The sequence below is a fragment of the Apteryx mantelli genome, chromosome 3 (assembly GCF_036417845.1).
Source record: "Apteryx mantelli isolate bAptMan1 chromosome 3, bAptMan1.hap1, whole genome shotgun sequence".
Taxonomy (NCBI): Eukaryota; Metazoa; Chordata; class Aves; order Apterygiformes; family Apterygidae; genus Apteryx; species Apteryx mantelli.
The window spans coordinates 19,763,502-19,782,487 of NC_089980.1; the positions used below are offsets into that span (position 1 = coordinate 19,763,502).

At 49.5% G+C, this 18,986-nt stretch overlaps 1 protein-coding gene across 1 annotated transcript in view; it reads left to right on the plus strand.

Moving 5' to 3' along the window:
* ARHGEF33 (Rho guanine nucleotide exchange factor 33) overlaps window positions 1-17,682 on the plus strand; it is a 25,598-nt gene extending 7,916 nt beyond the window's left edge. The window contains exons 4-16 of the mRNA XM_067292850.1: window positions 1,571-1,735; window positions 3,097-3,218; window positions 4,107-4,249; window positions 5,535-5,594; window positions 6,850-7,065; window positions 7,689-7,818; window positions 8,948-9,080; window positions 9,671-9,754; window positions 10,426-10,509; window positions 11,322-11,470; window positions 12,367-12,552; window positions 15,023-15,776; window positions 17,545-17,682. Coding sequence (XP_067148951.1) covers window positions 1,571-1,735; window positions 3,097-3,218; window positions 4,107-4,249; window positions 5,535-5,594; window positions 6,850-7,065; window positions 7,689-7,818; window positions 8,948-9,080; window positions 9,671-9,754; window positions 10,426-10,509; window positions 11,322-11,470; window positions 12,367-12,552; window positions 15,023-15,776; window positions 17,545-17,682 — 2,364 coding nt within the window. The remainder of the gene's footprint in view (window positions 1-1,570; window positions 1,736-3,096; window positions 3,219-4,106; window positions 4,250-5,534; window positions 5,595-6,849; window positions 7,066-7,688; window positions 7,819-8,947; window positions 9,081-9,670; window positions 9,755-10,425; window positions 10,510-11,321; window positions 11,471-12,366; window positions 12,553-15,022; window positions 15,777-17,544) is intronic.
* The last annotated feature ends 1,304 nt before the right edge of the window (window positions 17,683-18,986 follow it).

Genomic DNA, 18,986 nt, shown 5'->3' on the forward strand with positions numbered 1-18,986 from the left:
CCCCATTTCTCCAAGCTTGTCTGTTAGGATGTCTGATGATGCCAGGACCACCTGGTTCACCACCCTGGGCTTTGATAAATGGGCAAAGATATCAGACGTGGTGTGTGCATTGCACCCCGTAGCAGCATAACTTCAGCAGCTGCTCTGAGCACAGAGCCTGAACAGCCCCTCTACCCCTTCCGGCTGCCCTCACTGCTGGACATGCTCTGGTCCCAGTGGTGCTATGAGATCCCCGGGTGCTCCCGTAGCTAGGCAAGGCCGAGGTTTTTCCACCCCAACGTGCTCCCAGTCCCCTCTCACTGGATGCCTGCCCCTATGGGAGAGGGAGGAGGTCAGGTGAGGGAGCCCTTTGCAGCTCTGGAAACGTGTGTCCAGCCAGACCAGACTGGGGGACCGCAGGGCAAGCGCTGGGGCAGGAGTGGGGATATCAGGCAGACGTCCTCTGTAAAGACGCTGCTGGTCCGCTCCACGGCAGCGGAGACCGAGGCCGTCTTGACCAGAGGAGGATGGTGTATGCCATTGCCCTGAGGTATCGGAAGCCATCTCTGCTCCATTTACAGGACTCAAGCGCCTGAGTTCCCCGGGGTGGCTGTCCTCTTACCATCAGTGCTCCAGTTTTGGACTCAGTTTATAACCAGATGTTAGGCCGAATTTCTGTTGTAAAGGTAAAAACCACTGGTACCGAAGCGCCTTGGGCCGCGACCTAGCTGCGGGCTTTGTGCAGGCAGAACGAGAGCCTTGCTGACAGCAGTGGGCGCCGAGTTTGGGGTCGCTGGCCCGAGCTACCCCCGAAGGGGGTGTCCCTGCTTAGCCCTCCGCAGGCTGCCTCTTTCCCTAGTGCCCACCTCCAAACCTGCCTTGTCTGCTCACTCTGCCAGCCTGGCTCAGCCCGGTCTGCCTCCTGCTTCGCCCAGCTATCAACCGGCTGCCTCCAGCTTAGGTTGTGAGCTCTTCCGGCAGGGCTAGGGCCTCTAGGGATAGAAAACAGCAACAGTGGGCACGCTGTCTTTGTATGCCAGGAGAAAGCCCCCACTCCCTCCCCGCTACAAGCTAAAGAGCTGCTTCCCTCCCTGGAAAGGGCCCACTGACAAAGGACATGGCTTCTCCGCAGCCCTCAGAGTCAGGAGGCGTTAGACCTGTGCAGGGAGAGCACCAGCCCTGCGAGCACACGGGGGAGGAGGCCTTGCTCCAAAGGGGTCACATTCTGGGTTGCTCAGCTGCTTTGGGGATTGATAACCTGGCTGCTGTTATTGCAAACCTGCTCAGCGTGTTTCAGGCTGTCCTCTCCTGCTGGAGACAGACGGGCTGCAACCTGCCAGGAGCGTGGAAAAACTCTGGGGCTGGAAAGGGGCACATTAACTGTCCGAGACAAACAACTACCCCATGCTGAGGCTGCAGCAGGAGCCGAACCTCCCCCCATGTCTCCCAGCCATAACAGGAGGAGGAGAAAGAGGACGTCACCTTACAGGATGGGTTACACCCAGTCTTTGAGCCATGGGTGACCCTTGGGGACACAGCCACCTGTGTCTGGGAGGAGGGACTGAACCCACCGTGTTTGTGGTTCCTCTAGTTGCAGGCATTAGCCTCTGAGTTGAAGGCGGGTTTCACAGAAGCGATGCAGGAGCTGTCACGAATCCAGCATGGCGAGTATGCCCTGGAGGAGAAGGTCAAGAGCTGCCGCTGTGCCATGGAGGAGAAAGTGGCTGAGATGAAGAACTCCCTCAACACGTTCAAGGTAGGAGCGCGACTAGCGGGAGGGATGCCTACCTGCCACATTTGCTCTGGTGGTATGGGGCAGCTCTCTCCCATCGATCATTTCTGCTTGAGAAGGAAATGAATAGGCAATTATTTGCAGATGTAGTTGGTGCAGTTCCTTCGGCCTTGGGTTCCCCCCACAGAGAGACCTGGGACTCTCACCCAAATGTAACTTGCGCCCTGGCCCATTTGGGCTTCTCAAGGGGCCATGAGGCAGTGCCGCCTGCCGCCTCAGGCACAAGGGGCCTGTGTTGAGGGCTGCACATGTGATAGGCTACGGGCACATGGTACGCTCGCAGGCTGCTGTGCCCCTGCACCGTACATCTCCCTGGGTCAGGTGGGGGCATTTCCTGCAGGAACCGAAGCCACTGGTGGGCAGGGAACAAATACAAAACCTTAAAGCCTTTTGAAGTTGCATTCCCACGCGGCCGGGAGGAAGCGCTGCCTGGCTTGATCCAGCCCAAGAGGCTAAAGACAAAGGGCTGCAGAGAGAGCCTAGCGAGAGGGCTTGGTGTGCACTTCAAACCAGCCAGCAGCTCCCTGCAGAAACTGGATGATTGCCTGTGAGGAGGCTGGTAGAGGAACTACATTATTGTTTTTATGGTAAATTTTCCCCAAGAGGTTTTGCTGAGTCAATAATACCCCGTGAAGATAAATAGGGCTACTTACTGGAAAAGCCTGTTATTGCCCCTGTGGCAGGCAGAGACAGCTGGCACTAGGCAGAAGGTGGTCCTGTGGTCCTAGCTGAGCAAGGGAGACAGCAAGAAGCATAAGGGCACATGGTGGTGGTCACAAAGCAGCCAGAGGCAGGGTTATCCAGGACATCATTATGGGGGAAAAGGGGGTTTCAAAACCCAGATGCAAGGAGTTACACCAGGAGCAAGAGGGGCAAAGGCTACTTTCCCTCTGCCTCATGCTCATGTCCATCATCTAATAATGTGGTTGAGCTCCTGGTAAAGCCTCTTCCTTGCTAGGGAAAAAAAAAAACAACCCCTCCTGCAATTTACAAGAAACTCTTGAGTTCCTCTTCTCCAGTCTGCTGATCATGTTGATGAAACCTGCAGGAATTTCATGCCTCGGAGAGCTCTATGTCCATGCCAGGTCTGGCTGAAACTGTCTGAGGGCTGCTGGGGGAAGACATGCTGATAGTGAGCCACATGCACAGGGAGGTTACACTGGGCCTTGTTTCCTTGGGAAACAGGGCTAGAAAGAGAGCTTCAAGGCCTGATTGACAAAAACTTATACATGTGAGTGATCACACTGGGATCTGGGCCAACAAGCACAACGTGTGAATACCTATGCTGGGACACTGGGAACATTGTGCTTTTGCTTGTTTCTCAGGAGGAGCTCAGCGATGCAAAGTCAATGATTGAAGAAATCAGCGCCAAGCAGGAGGAAATGCAACAGAAAATCGAGCAGCTGCAGCAAGAGAAGAGGCGGGAATCACGGAAAGTGAAAGCAAAGTAAGGGCCTGAACTCCAGGGCTCCGGGTGGGCTTACTAATACTGGTGACCGTTTTGTTTCATTTCCTTAGGGCTTAATTTCTCAATCTTTTCCTGGCTGTGCATATGCATAAACCCTGATTAATAATGGCAGCTCCAGCCTTCAGTTCATCCCAGGCTTTTAGACATCTACTCAACTGAGCAAACAGCAGAAAAACACCAACACTCAGTGGGATTCTAGCAGCAAAAAAGTCCCAGCAGCTCTCGGGGAAACCAAGGCCTGCTGAAGTACACAGACCTACTGGAGACGCGTTGGGGCAGGAATACTTGTGACCATTAAAAGCTGTTGCTAAGCCACCCTATCTGACAATAGCAGTGGGGTTTCCCCTCCCTCCTCCCATTGCCAAGCGTGCAGGACTTGACGGGCACCTGAAGGCGCAGTCATGCTCTGTTTCCTTGTCACCAGCCTTTTCTTCTCTGAGCAGGGACATGCGGGAGCATGTTTTCACATTGCTGGACCACGCTGTTACTGTGAGGAGGCAGACTGCTCGTCCACCTTGGCCCTGATTAGCCTCCCTTTGAAAATGGAGTTTGGATGACAGATGTACAACTGTCTTGATGCAAACACTTTGCAAATCTAGGCTAACCCCTGAGCTAATTAAGCCATTTAATTAGCTGAGATACGTTCTGCCAAAGAGCAGATCTGAAATAACTTTCTCCTATAGCCAGTGGAAGTTACTTCCAGGATATTGTTCACAAACTGCATCAAAGCCAACTCCATTCCTGGTGTCTGCTTGAGTTGTTCTACTTCTGTCTCTGCGCTTATGCTGGTGTCTGCCACAGCTGTAGTGTAGCTAGAAGCCTCTCCCGTAGCATTCACACTTTGTCTCATTCTTTGTATTTGTACAGAAGAGCACAGAAGGACGACCACGGGTCACAGACAGTACCTACGCCTCTCCAAGGCAGCCCATTTCGATCCATTAACCTCCCAGACCCTGTGCTGATCAATGAAGATTTTACTAGTCTTTTGCACAACGTGACCTATGAAAAAGGTAGGAGACAGGTGGAGTAGGCTAGTGCAGCGCTTTCCTCAGGAAAAAAACTGCAGAAAAGGTCCCTAGGGTAAGAGGACACCAGGTTTTGCTCAGGTGCCAACAGCACAAAAAGAGAACAGGACAGTGCTGCCTCCAGCAGCACTGCTCCTGGGTCTGTGTGCGCACCTCAGCACTGTGTTTCAGGAAGGCAAGCATGGCCTTGGCACCGGCCTGGATGCAGAAGACACTGAATGTTGCCCCAAGAGCCATTCCTTGCCTCCTTCAGCAAAAGGGAAACAGGCTGCATCTTCTCCCTTGTAACATTAGCGATACACACACAACTGAGTAGGAACTCCTGATGGAAATACTACAAGCTGTGGATATGTTTTTGTGCAAGGGAACAGGGCAGAGAAAGGAGAATCACAGGGGACTGGGCTGAGAGAGAATGCGTGGCATCATCGAAAGGATGTACCAGTGGTTGATTTGACAAGGGGACATGGGAATTGGTACATTAGCTGGTGCATGGCAGCATCAGGCTGGTGTTGGAGATACCCACCCTGGGCTGGCTGGGTCACTGCCCCTTACTAGCTGCTGAAGGCTACCACATGGGGTTAGGGCTACACCTTGACCCAGAGGGACACTTCCAAATGTGCTTCCTTGTGAAGGTCACAATCAAAGGTGATGGCCCCAGTCTTTTTTCCCTGTGTTTAACTTCTGGGGGTTTGAAGTTGTCTATCACCCTCTTGCTGTTCAGACAGCAAGATAGTAAAAACATACACATTTAAAATGCCAGCAAAGGTACAAAAGTTGAGTGAAAACAATGTACCATTTTCTATTCTGTTCTGCTCAGAATCTGGCCAGTTATGGGTCCCCTCTGCCCTGCTCTAGGTGGTGTGTCAGCCCTCTCCCACACATCCCTCATCCCACACCTGCCTCTTACCTGCTTCTCCTGGTCATCCGACCCCTACACTCTTTGGTAAGCTCCTCCTCACCCAGAATACCAGCCGTGTCACGGTGGCAGGCCTCCCATCCTCTCACTCTGCCTGCTCACGCTCCTCTGAGGTGGTACAGCACAAAGCACAACCGGGACCCCACATTAGCTTGTCTGCAGGTGCTACTGAAACAAAGACCAGAGGCACAACGGTAAAGAGCAGCTTTTTCCTCAGCAGAGGATTTAACAGTTGTTTTCCCAGACCAAAAATGTGAAAGGCTAAAAGATCTGACCATACTGATGGGGTTTGGCAGGAGGAAACCTGCTCTACAGCCATCTCCTCTCATTAAGTTTTCCTTTGTTCTTCAACAGTGTCTGACACCAGGATCATGCCAATGGGAGAAGGGAGCGTGAAAGTGATAGCAGGTCCAGGTAGGAAAATATCCAACTGTTAAAAAACAGTAGGACAATGATTCAATTACAGTCCGGCTTTACTGCACTGAAGAACTGCTTTCAAGGAATGCATTTCACAGCAATGACTTTCTTTTCACCATGCACCTCTGTTTTCATACGGCTATCGAGCTGTCAGGGCAAATCTGGGTCCCTGAAGTGCCGAGTAACTGATGGACAATGAGAAACATTGCTATTCGGCAGGCACAGCATTTCTGCTGCTGTGTTTGTAGGTTCCAAGGGCTTTTGCAGAAAGGAAGAATTGAGGCTCACTGATATGGCAAAGACTAATCACTGAGCCATTCTGCCACGTGGCAAGAGATGGCTTTCACAGCGACTACCCACCGGTAGAGGTGGTGAGCTGCTTTATTCGCCCACCAGCTTCCAAACAGACTCCTCATAGACATTCCTGAAGACTTAGAGAACAGTTAGTTTTCTGTGGCAACATAAAAATGGGTAAGAAATAAGAGAATGATGTGGTGAGGGCACACTAAGGATCCTGGCCAAAAAGAAAGAGGGCAGATGAGAACAACCACTAGAGGTTTACAGTATTCACTAGAAGTGCTTATTGTTACAGATGGCTCTTACACCTCAATCCACTGAAATAAAAAGAGAACAAAAACTATGGAAGGTGGTTCATTGCAAACCAAATTCAGATTATTTGCATTAAAGCAATTCCAGCCCTATGGCACTAACATGTCCTCCCCTGCCTTCTCTGTGATTTAATAGCCTCAGACTACCCATCCTGCTGCTGCTGCTATATAATCACATTACACTAACAAAAACTGTAAGTCATGACAGTTTATATCCACTGAGAATGATATTTAAATCCTAATTCTAAAAATTCCCATTTCTACAATACCTGTCAATAAATGTCATATTATCAAGTCCTGAAATGTTGCAAAATCTTGGAGTGCAACCATGCCTGGAATATATATATTTTTCTTTTTTAGCATGTGTATCTAATTTTGGACCTTATTGGGTCAGAAAATAAAACAACCGAGTTTGAAAAAATGCTGGAAGGGTGCAGAACCTTGTTTTGCTGAAATGTTCATCAACTGTACTTCCGTTTGGAGTTGTAAATTAACTCTATGAGGCTATACCACTTGTTAAGCATCAAGAATGCTTCAAGCTCCCCTTTCAGTACTTTATAGGGAAAATAATACACGTTAGCTGCCTGCTTCAGCATACCTGTTGACTGAGACATCACGGTCCACATCGCTGTTTGCCATTGCAGGAGCAGCCATAGAGACAGACGACGGCCTCAAGCCTTCCTTGGCAACGGAGGGTCAGGCAAAGATGCATCTGCCATCGACAGTGTGGAAGCAGCCCAAGGACACCAAGGAGTGGGGAGATGAATATATATCCAAAGAACCACCGGAGAGAGGGAAAGATATGGGCCAAAGCAGATACAGCTCAGCAGACAACATTATATGTGAACCCTCTTTGGCTGGTAAGGGCAGAGGGGAAACCTGCAGCCAGAGAGGCTCAGAGCTGCACTCGCACCTGGTGGGAACTGGTAATGACCCTTTACAGATGGAGACAAACAAGCCAGTTTTCCCTGCCCGGAGGGAATCCCTTGGGGCCTCAGACTCCCCAGGACCCCTGGCCTTTGTACTTGCTGGTCTAGGCCACCAAATAAGATACCCCAAACACACTCTGCACCCAGGACACCCATCCTCCGTTCCAAGACCCAGCAGGTTCAGAGTGCTGGTGGGGCTGTGACAGTGGAGCTGGGGAAGTGGGTGGGAAATACAACTTCTCATTTTTTAGGAAACTGGACGTGAATCCCTGGTATGAGTTGTTTTGCCCTTGGTTGGTTGTTTTGTTTTTCCTAAGATCTTTGAAAAAAGCTGGAATCCATGAGTGGAAACATGTTTGCTGTAGCATCAGGCTAGAATATCATATTTTGAGGAAAGCTGACACTCCTTTTATGATTTAGTGTCAGATCACCAGGCCAAATGAAGTCTAACATGATGCTGTCCTTGGGTTTTTTTTTCCTTTTCTTTTCTTTTTCTTTTCTTTTCTTTTTTTTTCTTTTCTTTTTTTTTTAAACTTAACCATTTTTTGTGGAAGCTAAAAGGCAGAACATCGCTTTGGAGCTGCTGGAGTCAGAAAGGAAATACGTCATCAACCTTTCCCTAATCCTGAAGATCAAGGCCACATTGCAAGGGCCAGATGTGAAAAGGAGCACCAAAGAGAGAAGGTATTTGATTTAGTATGCTCTTTCTTTAGTCAATATTCTTTCTGTTTCATCCCCTCATCCAGTTCATCCAGAGATATTTAAGCATTTAAAGCTTATTTCTAGTTGAAAATTGGAGGCACTGGAAGGTTTTTGCAGGGATAAAAGACATTCCTGCCTGTTTGTTGAAGTAGCAAATCTCTGAAAAGCTGTAAATTTGTATGATTCAAGACAGACATTGAAGTTTCCTCCTGATAGATCGATGTGGCTGGCAGGTGCTCACTTTACAAAGCCTGCAAGGAAAAATCACACCAACTATTTTGTTTTGGGTCATTTCAGTTGGATTTGATACATTTGTTAAACTGAATAGAGAAGTTTCATTTCAAGTTTCTTAGCCCCTGAGCCTGCAGATGCTGGGGTCTCTGACCATACTGCATTTCACACAATGCACTGTGTCCTGGCTGGAGGCATCCTTGGAGTCATTTGACAGAAGGACATTGTGGGACATTTGGTACATGGGTAAATATGGACTCAGTTAAACAGTTTCACGACAGACAGTTCAGACTGAAACATTTTGATAGTGCCAAGCGAGTTTTCACTTTTCCTTTTTTTCCCTGGGAACCTTCCATCTGGCAAAATATTTTGATATTTGATATTTTCATCCTGATTCTGGATGAAATCAGCATGAAGTGACAGAAAGGCAATGGCACATTTTGACCAGCTCTGCATCAGAAAGGTGTTTTTTTAAAGGGCTCAACAAATGGGTCAATATACAAAGCTGGGGAGCTCTCCTCCAAGCACTCTGGGATTCCTCAGGACCATGATCTTGCTCCATTAGCCAAAGCAGCACTGGCTTGGGCTTTTCAGTTGTGGAGATTCTGGCTGGCTACACAAAACAGTGGAGAAGTCAGCTTAAGAAACCCTCAGAACACTAATAATAAGCCACTGGAGAGGATATCTGCATGTACTCAGCGCCTGAAGCAGGGCCTCCCGGTGCAGCCAAGACTCCAGTAAAAATGGTTAATAATACCTGTGTATAAAGCCCATGCTGACTGCCTGTGAATGCAAACTTCAACAGTACATGCCCAGGGCCTTGAGATTTGATTCAGTGTTTCTGCTCTATATAACTGGGTCTGATATTCTCTCCCTTCAGTTTCTTCCCCAACTCTTTGCGGTACCTGGTCCAGCAGCACGTCGATTTACTTCACGCTCTACAGGAGAGAGTCTTGAGCTGGCCACGCCAAGGGATCCTAGGAGACATCTTCCTGAAGTTAACAAATGATGAGGTACGTTACAGACCTCTCTGGGCTTTTCTGCTTTGATGCATGACATTGTGCTGGGGTCAGGCAAAACAGCATGTCCCACAGGTGGGCCGAGACAGCTTGCAACAGAGGGGCTGCACTGTGAAGCTGGGCCTAGAGTAAGTGATGTGTAGTGGCATGGTTGGACCAAATTCTGTAGCCCCAAGTAAAACAGCACCTTCACAGTCATATTGTCTTGTTCATCTGCCCATGGGCCAGCACCTCCTTCTCAGGGTGAAGGTCTGCCCAGCCCATAGTGAGGGGTGGGACCTTTCATGGAAGGATGCTACCTCAAATCTGATTTGAGGCTTTTAAATTTTAAGTGTCATATAGGTAAAGTTTCTTCCTTTCCAAGCCCCTCCAAGCCATCTGCTATGAAGTTTTATACACTGTATTCAACAGCTGAACCCATTTTAATAAACAGACTTTCTTGTGAAGTCCTGAGCCCTGTAAACTTTACACAGCTAGGAGCTCTGTTGAGCTGAAGAGTGATGCGGAGGAATAAACAGCTTCTTGTTCTGGCTGACTCTGTGGCTAAAAATCTCTCCTAAATTTCCTTCTTTCTTTCTTTCAAGAACAATTTTCTGGACTACTATGTTGCTTACCTGAGGGACTTGCCAGAATGTATCTCTCTCATCCACGTGGTGATCCTGAAGGAGGTAAACTTCCTTCTGTGTCTGTGCTTCACAGACACCTAAGGGCAGCGTGCATGCCTGGCTCTCCTCCTGTTGTGCCTTCCCACAGCCGGACATCCCTGCCAATCCAGGAATCCATTTGTTCCATTATCAAATACCAGTTTCCAGAACATTGCCATGGCTGATGGTTGTTAGGACCTACTAAGGGCAACTTCAAACATGTTCACCACTGTGTGTAAACAAAACTATATCCCTGCTGTGACACGAAACAGTATTTCAGATCAAACCTCCTGGAAAGTTCTCCCCTATGCAAATCCTATCCAGACCTCTCCTAGGAAAATAAGAGTGTTTCCTGGAAAATAGAGGACTCATTCAAACAGGGAGAAGAGCAGCAAGGTTTTAAGTGTTAAAGTGTTTCCTCAGAGAGACAACATTCTCTACTGTTCAGCTTTAGATATTTGGTCTCACATCCTTGATTCTTGGTTTTAACCAGGAAAGTTAAATGTAAGGGTAATTTTAAAGTGCAATAACTAAACAACACTAACTTTCTTCCAAAATATCTTAGTTCAAGAGTCTACGCCATTTTGTTCCGTTCACTTTGGGCCTAAACTAAGGCCTTCATTCTGAAAAACAGTGTCTGCCCGGGGTTTCAATGAGTGACTAGGAGTGACTCTGATTTGCTTTCTCTGTTTCAGGTAGAAGAAGAAATCAAATCTGATCTCTACATTCTGTTCTTCCATATAGTCCAGCGAATCCCCGAATACCTTATTCATCTACAGGTAGGGCCCTAGGATGGAAACTGTCTTGTTGAACTCTTATGACAACACATGGCTTTTATCTCAGAGCTGGCTTTCGGGCCTGTACAGCTACAGGGCTTCTGGACAACTCAGTGGGCTCTGTGAACAAACCTTTGAAAGGGAAAGTCAGCTGAAAATGCCTAGATTTTAATTTTTCATCTGCAACTTGTTTCTGTTTGCCATTTTCCCCATTGAGCCTGACAGGACCAGCCTCTGTTCCCTGGGAAACCAAAAGCTGTGCTGCCTGCTGCTTGGGGAGAACAGCAGGCCAGAGATGGGGCACGTCCGCTGTGAGCTGAGCTCTTGCAACAGAGCTGCCCCCTCTGCTGAGTGATCCCTATGCCTGGGGGCTGAGAGAGAGCTGCTCCTAGGGGCAAAGGACCTTTCCTGTGCAGAGCTGCCTGAAAAACAGAGTTCTGGTTTGCAGGAAGGTTATTTGAATTGTATCGAAGCATTGCAGACAAGGCAAATACCAACACAGGAGCAAAACCCAATAAAAACCAAAGAAGAAATTGTTTATCCAATTTTGGATTTATCCAAAGCTAGACTCCACTACTGCACCCCCCCACACCCCCAGATTATGTTTATGCTGGTTATTGGTGTATTTGTACTGGAAGAGCAGCAGACAGGCTCTGTCCAAGTCCCCCAGAAACTGGTGCTGCCTGGGAGAGATCCCACAGTGCCCTGGCAGTGCTGCGTGCACTCCAGAGGGCCAGTCCAGGGTCCCGATAGTACCTTCTCCTCAGAAAGGGTTAGGACATCCTCCAAACAGCCTGCTTTCCTCTGTGCCCCAGAATGTCCTGAAGTTCACGGAGCAAGAGCATCCTGATTATTACCTGCTGCTGGTGTGTGTGCAGCGCCTCCGGGTTTTCATCTCACACTACAGCCTCCTCTTCCAATGCAACGAGGACCTGCTCATACAGAAGCGCAAAAAGCTGAAGAAGTAAGCACAACATCACCTCGTTCTCTCTATCCCCAGGAAAAGGGGGTGGGGGGGGCACCCAGAAATGTGGGGTGTAGGTCCAGGCAAGATCAACAGGCACACAGCTCTGCTGAATTAAAACACAGCCCTTTGCTTATGAATGCTGGAGATGGCCAGCTGTTGGCATCTGTCCTCCAAACTGAGGTCAGACTTGGGGTGGGCACTTACCTGTAACTCAGAGTGAAGGGAAATTCAGTTTAACCCTAAACATAGCTGCTATGTGTTTTATTGGAACATTTGATTCCTTAAGCTGATAGCAAAGTCACTTGTTGCTGGCAGAATACAGGGGGGTTTAGCTGCTTCAGCAGCTCAGGGTCCTGGGGAAGTCCAAGCCTGTGGCCTGAAGCCCTTAGAGGCTACACAAGAGATCAAGAGAGGATGGTGTTACCTTATTTTAGTGGGGGAGTGGGGTGGGAGAAACAAAAGCCTCCCATAACTTGAGATGAACTGTGTCAGAATAGACACTGAACCTAGACTCCCCAGTTCTGGTTCAGGAGTCTTCCCTGAAATCTTTTTTTTTTTTTTTTTTTTTTTTAAATCAAAACCTGGTTGTCTTTGCTCCTTGTGATGATTCACTGGGGGAGTAGGATGAAGGAAGAAAAATTGCAGCCATGCTGCTTTAGATCAGACTTCAGGGAAGTTTCCCAACATGGAGGGTGGTAAAGGGCTGGAACAGACTGCTGGGGAGGGACTGCTATCATGAGAGGTATTAAGAACAGGATAGAAAGATTACTGTCTATGACAGACTAGGTGCAATGGGTCTTTCCTTGGGAGGTGCAGGGGAATATTAAGGTCCCTCCCAGCCCTTTTTTCTGTGATTCTACATGCTCGTGCTCATTCCCTGCCTTATTTCTTAGCACGACGATGGATTTCTCCTCCCTCAGGTCGTCCCTGGTGAAGCTGTACAAAGGTCTCACCTCCCAGTGTACGAGCCAAGAGGTTTCTCCAACGCCAAGCGCGACCTCTATCCGGGACAGCGGGATCCACTCTGAAGAAACCATACAGTCGTTCCCACCAGCACCTTCCTCTGGCACGACAACCCCGTAAGCCTCTTGTTCTAGCACAAGGCTGTCAAAGTAGGCTGAAAACTCTCCTCTCTCCCGTACTATGCCAGTGACACTAGGCAGTAACAGACTGTCACCTCCAAGGCTACTCCCCCAGGCACACACAGCGAGATGAGGGGCTGGCTCCTTCCTGCCATCCACTACCACGTAGCTTACAGGCAGGCAGCACTTCAGAGCTCTACCGCAGGCTGCCAGTGCTATGGTTAGCTGCTAGCTGTCCTAACGGAGCGTGCGGGGAGGGACGCATTTGTGCATGGCTGGCAGCAGGGTGCGCAGCAGCTCTCTGAATGATCCACTGACCGGCATGTTACAGAGCTAGGGAACATGACCGAACAGGAGGTTTCAAACTAGCAAAAAAAGGGGGTTTCCACACAGCATGTCATTAAACTATGGGACTCTCTGCCACAAGACGCAAGTGCAAATGGGTTCAAAAAGCGACAAGACTAATTTAAGGAAGACAAGGCTACTGGTGACGCTGCAATCCCTGGCCATCCCTAACCTACTGATAGGTAGAAGATGATCAGAGAAGAAACATGCTAGGCTTGCCTTATTTCTTATTTCAGCATACCAGGCTGAATGAACCTGTGGGCTGCTCTTTTGGGAACTGTCCCTGCAGACAGAATGACTTTTACTTTTAGCACTGTCTAGGCCAGATGCTGCCTAGGGAGACATGTGGGTTCACTGATCCTACAGCACTGTCCCATGAGTTCCTGGATCCATACCATAGAGCAACAACTCATTAAGAGAAGTTGCCCCTTTTTTTTTCCACTGGGAACCAGAAATATTTGATGAGACCTGGCAAGTGTCCGTCACCTAGATAAGTAGAGATGCACACAGAATCACAGAAATACTCATTGAAAGGGGCCGCTGGAGCCTCCATCCAACCTCCTGCTCAGAGCAGGACTATTGCCAACATTAGATGAGCCACGGCTTTATCCAGCCCGTCTTGAAAAGCCTCTGAGAAGGGAGACCCCCACATCTCTCACAATCCCCCTAATGAAATTTTTCCTCCTACTGTTCAACCTGAAACTCCAAAGCCACAATTTGTGGCTGTTGTGCTTCATTATATCGTTTGATACCACAAAAACTTTGGCCCCACTGTTTTTCTGAATGCCCTTCAAAGTAGTTGTAGAATGTTATTAAATCAATTCTCAGCCTCCTTTTCACCAGACTACCCAAGCCCAGCTCCCTCACCTCACCAGTGCTGTGCTCCAGGGCCCTGACTGCCTCGGTAGCCCCCACCAGCCCCTCTCCAGTTTCCCCACATCCTCCCTGAACCAGAGGACCCAACACTGGACACGATCCAGGTGGGGCCTCACCAGTGCTGCATAGAGGGCAAATAATAATTCCCCTGGCTCTGCTGACCATGGGGCTCCCAAAGAAACCAGGACAGGGTTTGTCATGTCTGCGATGAGAGCGCACTGCGGGCTCTTTTTCACCCTGACATTCACTGTAACCCCAAGTTCACAGCAGAGCTGCTGCTCAGCCCAAATCTCCCAGTCTGGCCTAATGCATGCAGTTATCCTGCTCTGGGGTAGAGCTCTCCAAGTCTCCTCCTTCAACATCACAAGGTTTTTCTTGGCCCAGTTTTCAAGTTGACTAAGGCCCCTCTGGACTGAAGTGCTGCTGTTTGTCATGTCAGCCACCTCCCTAGCTTAGCGTCATCTTCAAATCCTCAAATGCTGCACAGGCATTCCCAAGCAACACAAGCCCCAGCTGCCGCAATAGCTGCTGGCAGCATGCCTGCATGGATGGCCTGAAATTAAGTCAGGATCACAGCACAGCACGTACACAGGAGTATGAAAAGTGTTACTGCCTAGCCCCAGACCCCCTCCTTTTTCACCCAAAGGGAAGGGTTACCCAGACTCCCAGTGGTGAGCATAAAATCATTCCTTCCCCCACCCCATTCAATGTCCCCAGTGGATAGCAGCATTACTTTCTTAACTAGAGTTTTGTAAGTGCAGGGAGGTGCATACCTAGTACCTCCCTGATGCAGGACTCCCCGCTGACTTCTCTGGCACACATGGAGGGTAGCAACTCTCCAGGTACCCTCAACATTTTTCTAGACAGAATCACCTCCCCAAAACAGGCCCCTACATTACAGAGAGGGGAAGGAAGGTAAAAATCTAGAATGGGGGTGAACAGGAAAGAGAAGGAGCTGCCAGCCTCTGCTCTTGGTTTCTATCTGTTAGGTGGTGTAGAGCTCAAATGACCCAAAGCTACTGGACAAGCAGTCCTACCCCTGCAGGTTCGCTCCTGCTAATCCATCTAGACAGTTTCTATTAACGGCAGCTCTGTTACTGTTCTCCAAGATACTAAAATACCTTTGGATATTAAAAGCAAGAGGATGGGGGTGGGGGGGTGGCTTGTCAGGCTGTCTCTCTGTCATCCTTTTGTACTCCACTTCCTTCTGTTTTTTTTTTGTTTTGTTTTGTTTCTGATATTTAAGGCATTTGATGCCCCAGATGAAGAAATCCCAGCCAGCTGTGATGGAGAACATCCAGGCTGTAAAGCCCCCCGACTGGGAAATGGAAAGTAGAAAACATGAGAGGCCAGAGAACATCCTTGCATCCTCTCAGCTCACGGAGCAGGAACTCAAGGCTCTGACAGCCCCCTTACAATCTATCCCCGAAATGGAGTATGAAGCACCGCCAGCTGATGCAGTGGGAAACACTGAGAGAGCCATCAGGACCTCTGTGGAGCTGCTGCAGGATGCGAGGAACTTTGCGCCAAGCTATGAAGAGTTTGACTACCCTGGGGAAGTTTTCACCCTGCCAGGCCCCTATGAAGATGACGCCTTCCAAAACCTTGCTCTCTTTGAGAATTGCTCCCCAGCCTCTTCCGAATCCAGCTTAGACATTTGCTTCCTTAGGCCTGTTAACTTCACATCAGAACCAGAGAGGACAGATCATGCCTTACAGCCATTGCCTAAGAGCTGTACTCCCGTAAGCAGCAGTACTTACAAGCGTGAGATGTTCCACAGCAAAGGCAAGCAGCTGAGCAGGTCCCTGAAGGAGCTGCCGAGGAGCGCTGAGGGTGTGAGTGCCAGACTCTACAGCACGAGGAGCAGCAGTGGGAGCCGGCTGCAGCAGAAGCAGGAGAGAAATGTCCAGCCTCACATGATCTCAGCTTCATCTCGAAGCTCCCAAAGGAGCTACTTCCCCCCACAGAGAGGAGCGGGTGAAAAACAGAGCTTTTTGGAAGTAAGGAGGCTAAAATAGGAGGAGAAAAGGCACATGGTGGTGCAGAAGCAGCAGCAGGAGAGAGATCTGAGATACAGTTAGGGGAGAACATACCAAAATAGCTTTCAAGTCTTCACATTCAAAGCCCTCATCTGCACGTACATACCAAGGGAGGGACAAGATGCAGGACAGCTCCTTTTCACACATATCTCCCCCAGGGACAAACAAGGGCTTGAGACATGCAGCTGGCTGAGTGCAGAGCTAGATCACCCTGGAGACAAGCTAACCTCCCATGTTTCTTTAGCTGTCACTGAGCTCCCCTTACAAGTAAACGTTGTATTTGATCAGGGCCATGAGGTATGAGCAAAGCTGTTTGAAATGAGTGCTATTAGGTTGGCACTCAGTTAAAAATGTGCCCTTTCACCTGCTGCGAAAAGGAGTGCTGGGATAAAAACCTTAGGATCAGATCCTCAGCTGGTGTAAACCAGTATGACTCTGCCACATCAGCCCATTTGCACCAACAAGGATCTGGTCCATGGGTTTTATTTCACCTGCATTTGCTCTATGGCCCTTGGAGCCATGCTGAAGTCTGTGCGAAAACAGACAGAGCCAGCAACTGTGTCCCTGTCCCTCAGACAACTACTGGCATGGCAGGTGGCACTCCAGCCCTGCAGAGACACCAGGCCTTGCAGGAACAATGTTTCTGCAGTTTGCAGTGGCTGCTCAAAGTCAGCTTTGACCTGGAGCAGTTAGGGGAGAAGGCATGAACGAATATCCCTGTGCCTTTCACACCTCCTTGGGAAGAGGCCTAGGTGCTAGGCTAGTGCCCTCTCTGCAGCCTGGAGAAACTCTCTCCTGTTCAAGTGAGGCAAGGGATACGAAGGTTGCAGATGCAGATGATTATTGGAGAAACATTCCTGACAGCCTGACTGAAAAGGCAGCAGGGAAACCTCAAAGAAAAGAAAGAGAAAAGCCTAGCAAGTGGAGGAGGTAGCGGAGAGCTGAACAGGGGAGGTGAAGCAGAGGGAGAAGAGCTGTAGGGACACAGCCCACCCAGAAAAAAAGAGCCTGCCAGCTGCTTGGCACCTGCCTGCACAGAGCAGGGTGCAGATGGGAAGTTAGTCCAGAATAGCTGCTGTGTGTTGGCTACAACCTCTGCAGGACATGGTCTCCCCCAAAGGAGACCAGTGCAGCAGTGGTAGGCTGAACTGGAGAAAAAGAGGCCTGTCCAGAGCCACACTGAGACGGACTTGGCCATCTCCTGAAAGGGGGAGAGGAGATCTTTCAGTGGCACATTTACCACAAGGTGTGTGTGCTAACGAAAGCCTCTTGCTCCACAGATATACAACAAGGGAGCAGCAGAGCCACCAGAAGAGCCTCTCCCATCCCATCAGCTAGGGAAGCCTCCCTCTTCTAAGGTAAATGGAGTTCACAAGTGAAGAGGGGGCGGGAAGGACCTGCTCCTTCAACTCCTCATGCTGGCTTGCTCCCTCATTGGCCAAAGAAGGGGCTAGCAAGGCCTTTCTACATAAAAAGGTTAGTGAGAAAGGCTCCAGGTCCCTCTAACAGTGCCTCTCCATTCCTCTGCCAATGCCCTGGCTTCACAGAGCCAGCAGCAAGCTCTCTGCAGAGGTGCCAGTGCTGCCAAGGCCCGAGTGACATGTTGTCTCCCAGCCTTGCCAGCACCTCATCACCCACCAGGTCCCTCTTAGCACAGAGAGAGAGAGAGAGAGAAAGGGACAAGGACGTGAGGTTGCAAACGCTGGTTAAATTGTCTTTTCCCTTTTAGGAGCTCCATGCAGAAGACAACACCAGGTTCTGCCAGAAGGATGACAATGAGCAAACATCCTTCAGCGACCACAACCCGCGGCACGAGCCCAAGGGGGGTTTCCGGAGCTCCTTCCGCAAGCTCTTCAAAAAGAAATAAGCAGCCCCAAGAGAGGCAGGCCGCAGCCTAAGTGCGACAGTGCTTCCCCAGGTCCCTGAGGGTGGAGACAGACAGCGAGGCCCTGAGATCCCCCCTTGACTAACACAGTAGGTGGAGGGGTGGGGGAGAGGAGACGGTCGCAGCTGCCTCACAAATGCAGCCTGTTCTTCCTAGCACAGGGGAGGGCCAGGCTATGGGTTGAAGCAGAGCTCAGCCAGCAGGTCCAGTAAGCACAGGAACTTGCTAGCTTTCACCCCTGCCTGACTTGAACCTAGCTTTCCTTGGAATTTTGGAAAGCTTTGGCCAAATCCCAATCTCTTCTCCTCCCCCTCATCCCCCAAAGTTGCTTGATTTCCCATACATCTCTGCTCTTCCAAATTCAAACCAAGGCTAATTTGGGCTTACCCACAACAGAAAGGTTTTGTCTTTGCAGCATTTGCATCCTGGCCAGAAGTCTGAAATTCTCCTCTTTCCTGCACTTTCTAAAGAAAACCCATCATCAAAGATATTTTCCAGGAGGCCAGCTCACATTACCCAGCTGGGTTGAGGAGGTCTAATAAGTATCAGCTGAAGCACCCGGGCTTTGTACTGCTTAGCCAGCAGCATCCTTTCTTTCGGACTTCCATCACTCCCTGAAACCTTGCTCTACCTTTTATTCGATGCGTTGTTCCTTGAATTGCCTCCTACCGTATGAATCTCTACTCTTGCTGTCAGGATCACCTGTGTCTCCAGGCAGGTGGCATTGGTTGAGTCCAGGGCCCGCCACAGGAAACAAAGACTCTTCTCCACTCTCTCCCCACCATGGACCGATGCAGACACTGACACAGTCAACCAGCATCCTGGCTCCTGGTCTGTAATACATTTTGAATACACTTTGCTAACTCTCTTTGGCCTGACACCGCCTTACAAGCCCCAGCATGTGCAGTACCCTGCTTTGGAGCAGCTCTTCTAGCTAACATTGAGGCATCAGGGCAGGAAAGGTGATGGTGCCCCACGTTCCATGTCACAAGCACTCCTCCTTGTGCAACGATACCCCTCCTCCCACAACAAAGCCACGAGCACGCCCTCCCCACATCTCGATGTAAAAAGCCCTTAGCAATGCTGTTTTCTATAGAAGACTAGACTATAGCTTTTGTTAAAGCAACAATATGGAGGGAACCATAGCCCTTCTGGTGTGTTATCCATGCCACACCTCAGCAGCAAGAGCAACTGATTGCTCAGGGCTGTGACATTAGCTGAAGCTGGGGCACACTGAGGGCAGCTTCAAGAAGAAAGGTGGTTTTATCACCCTTTTTTGGCAGGGT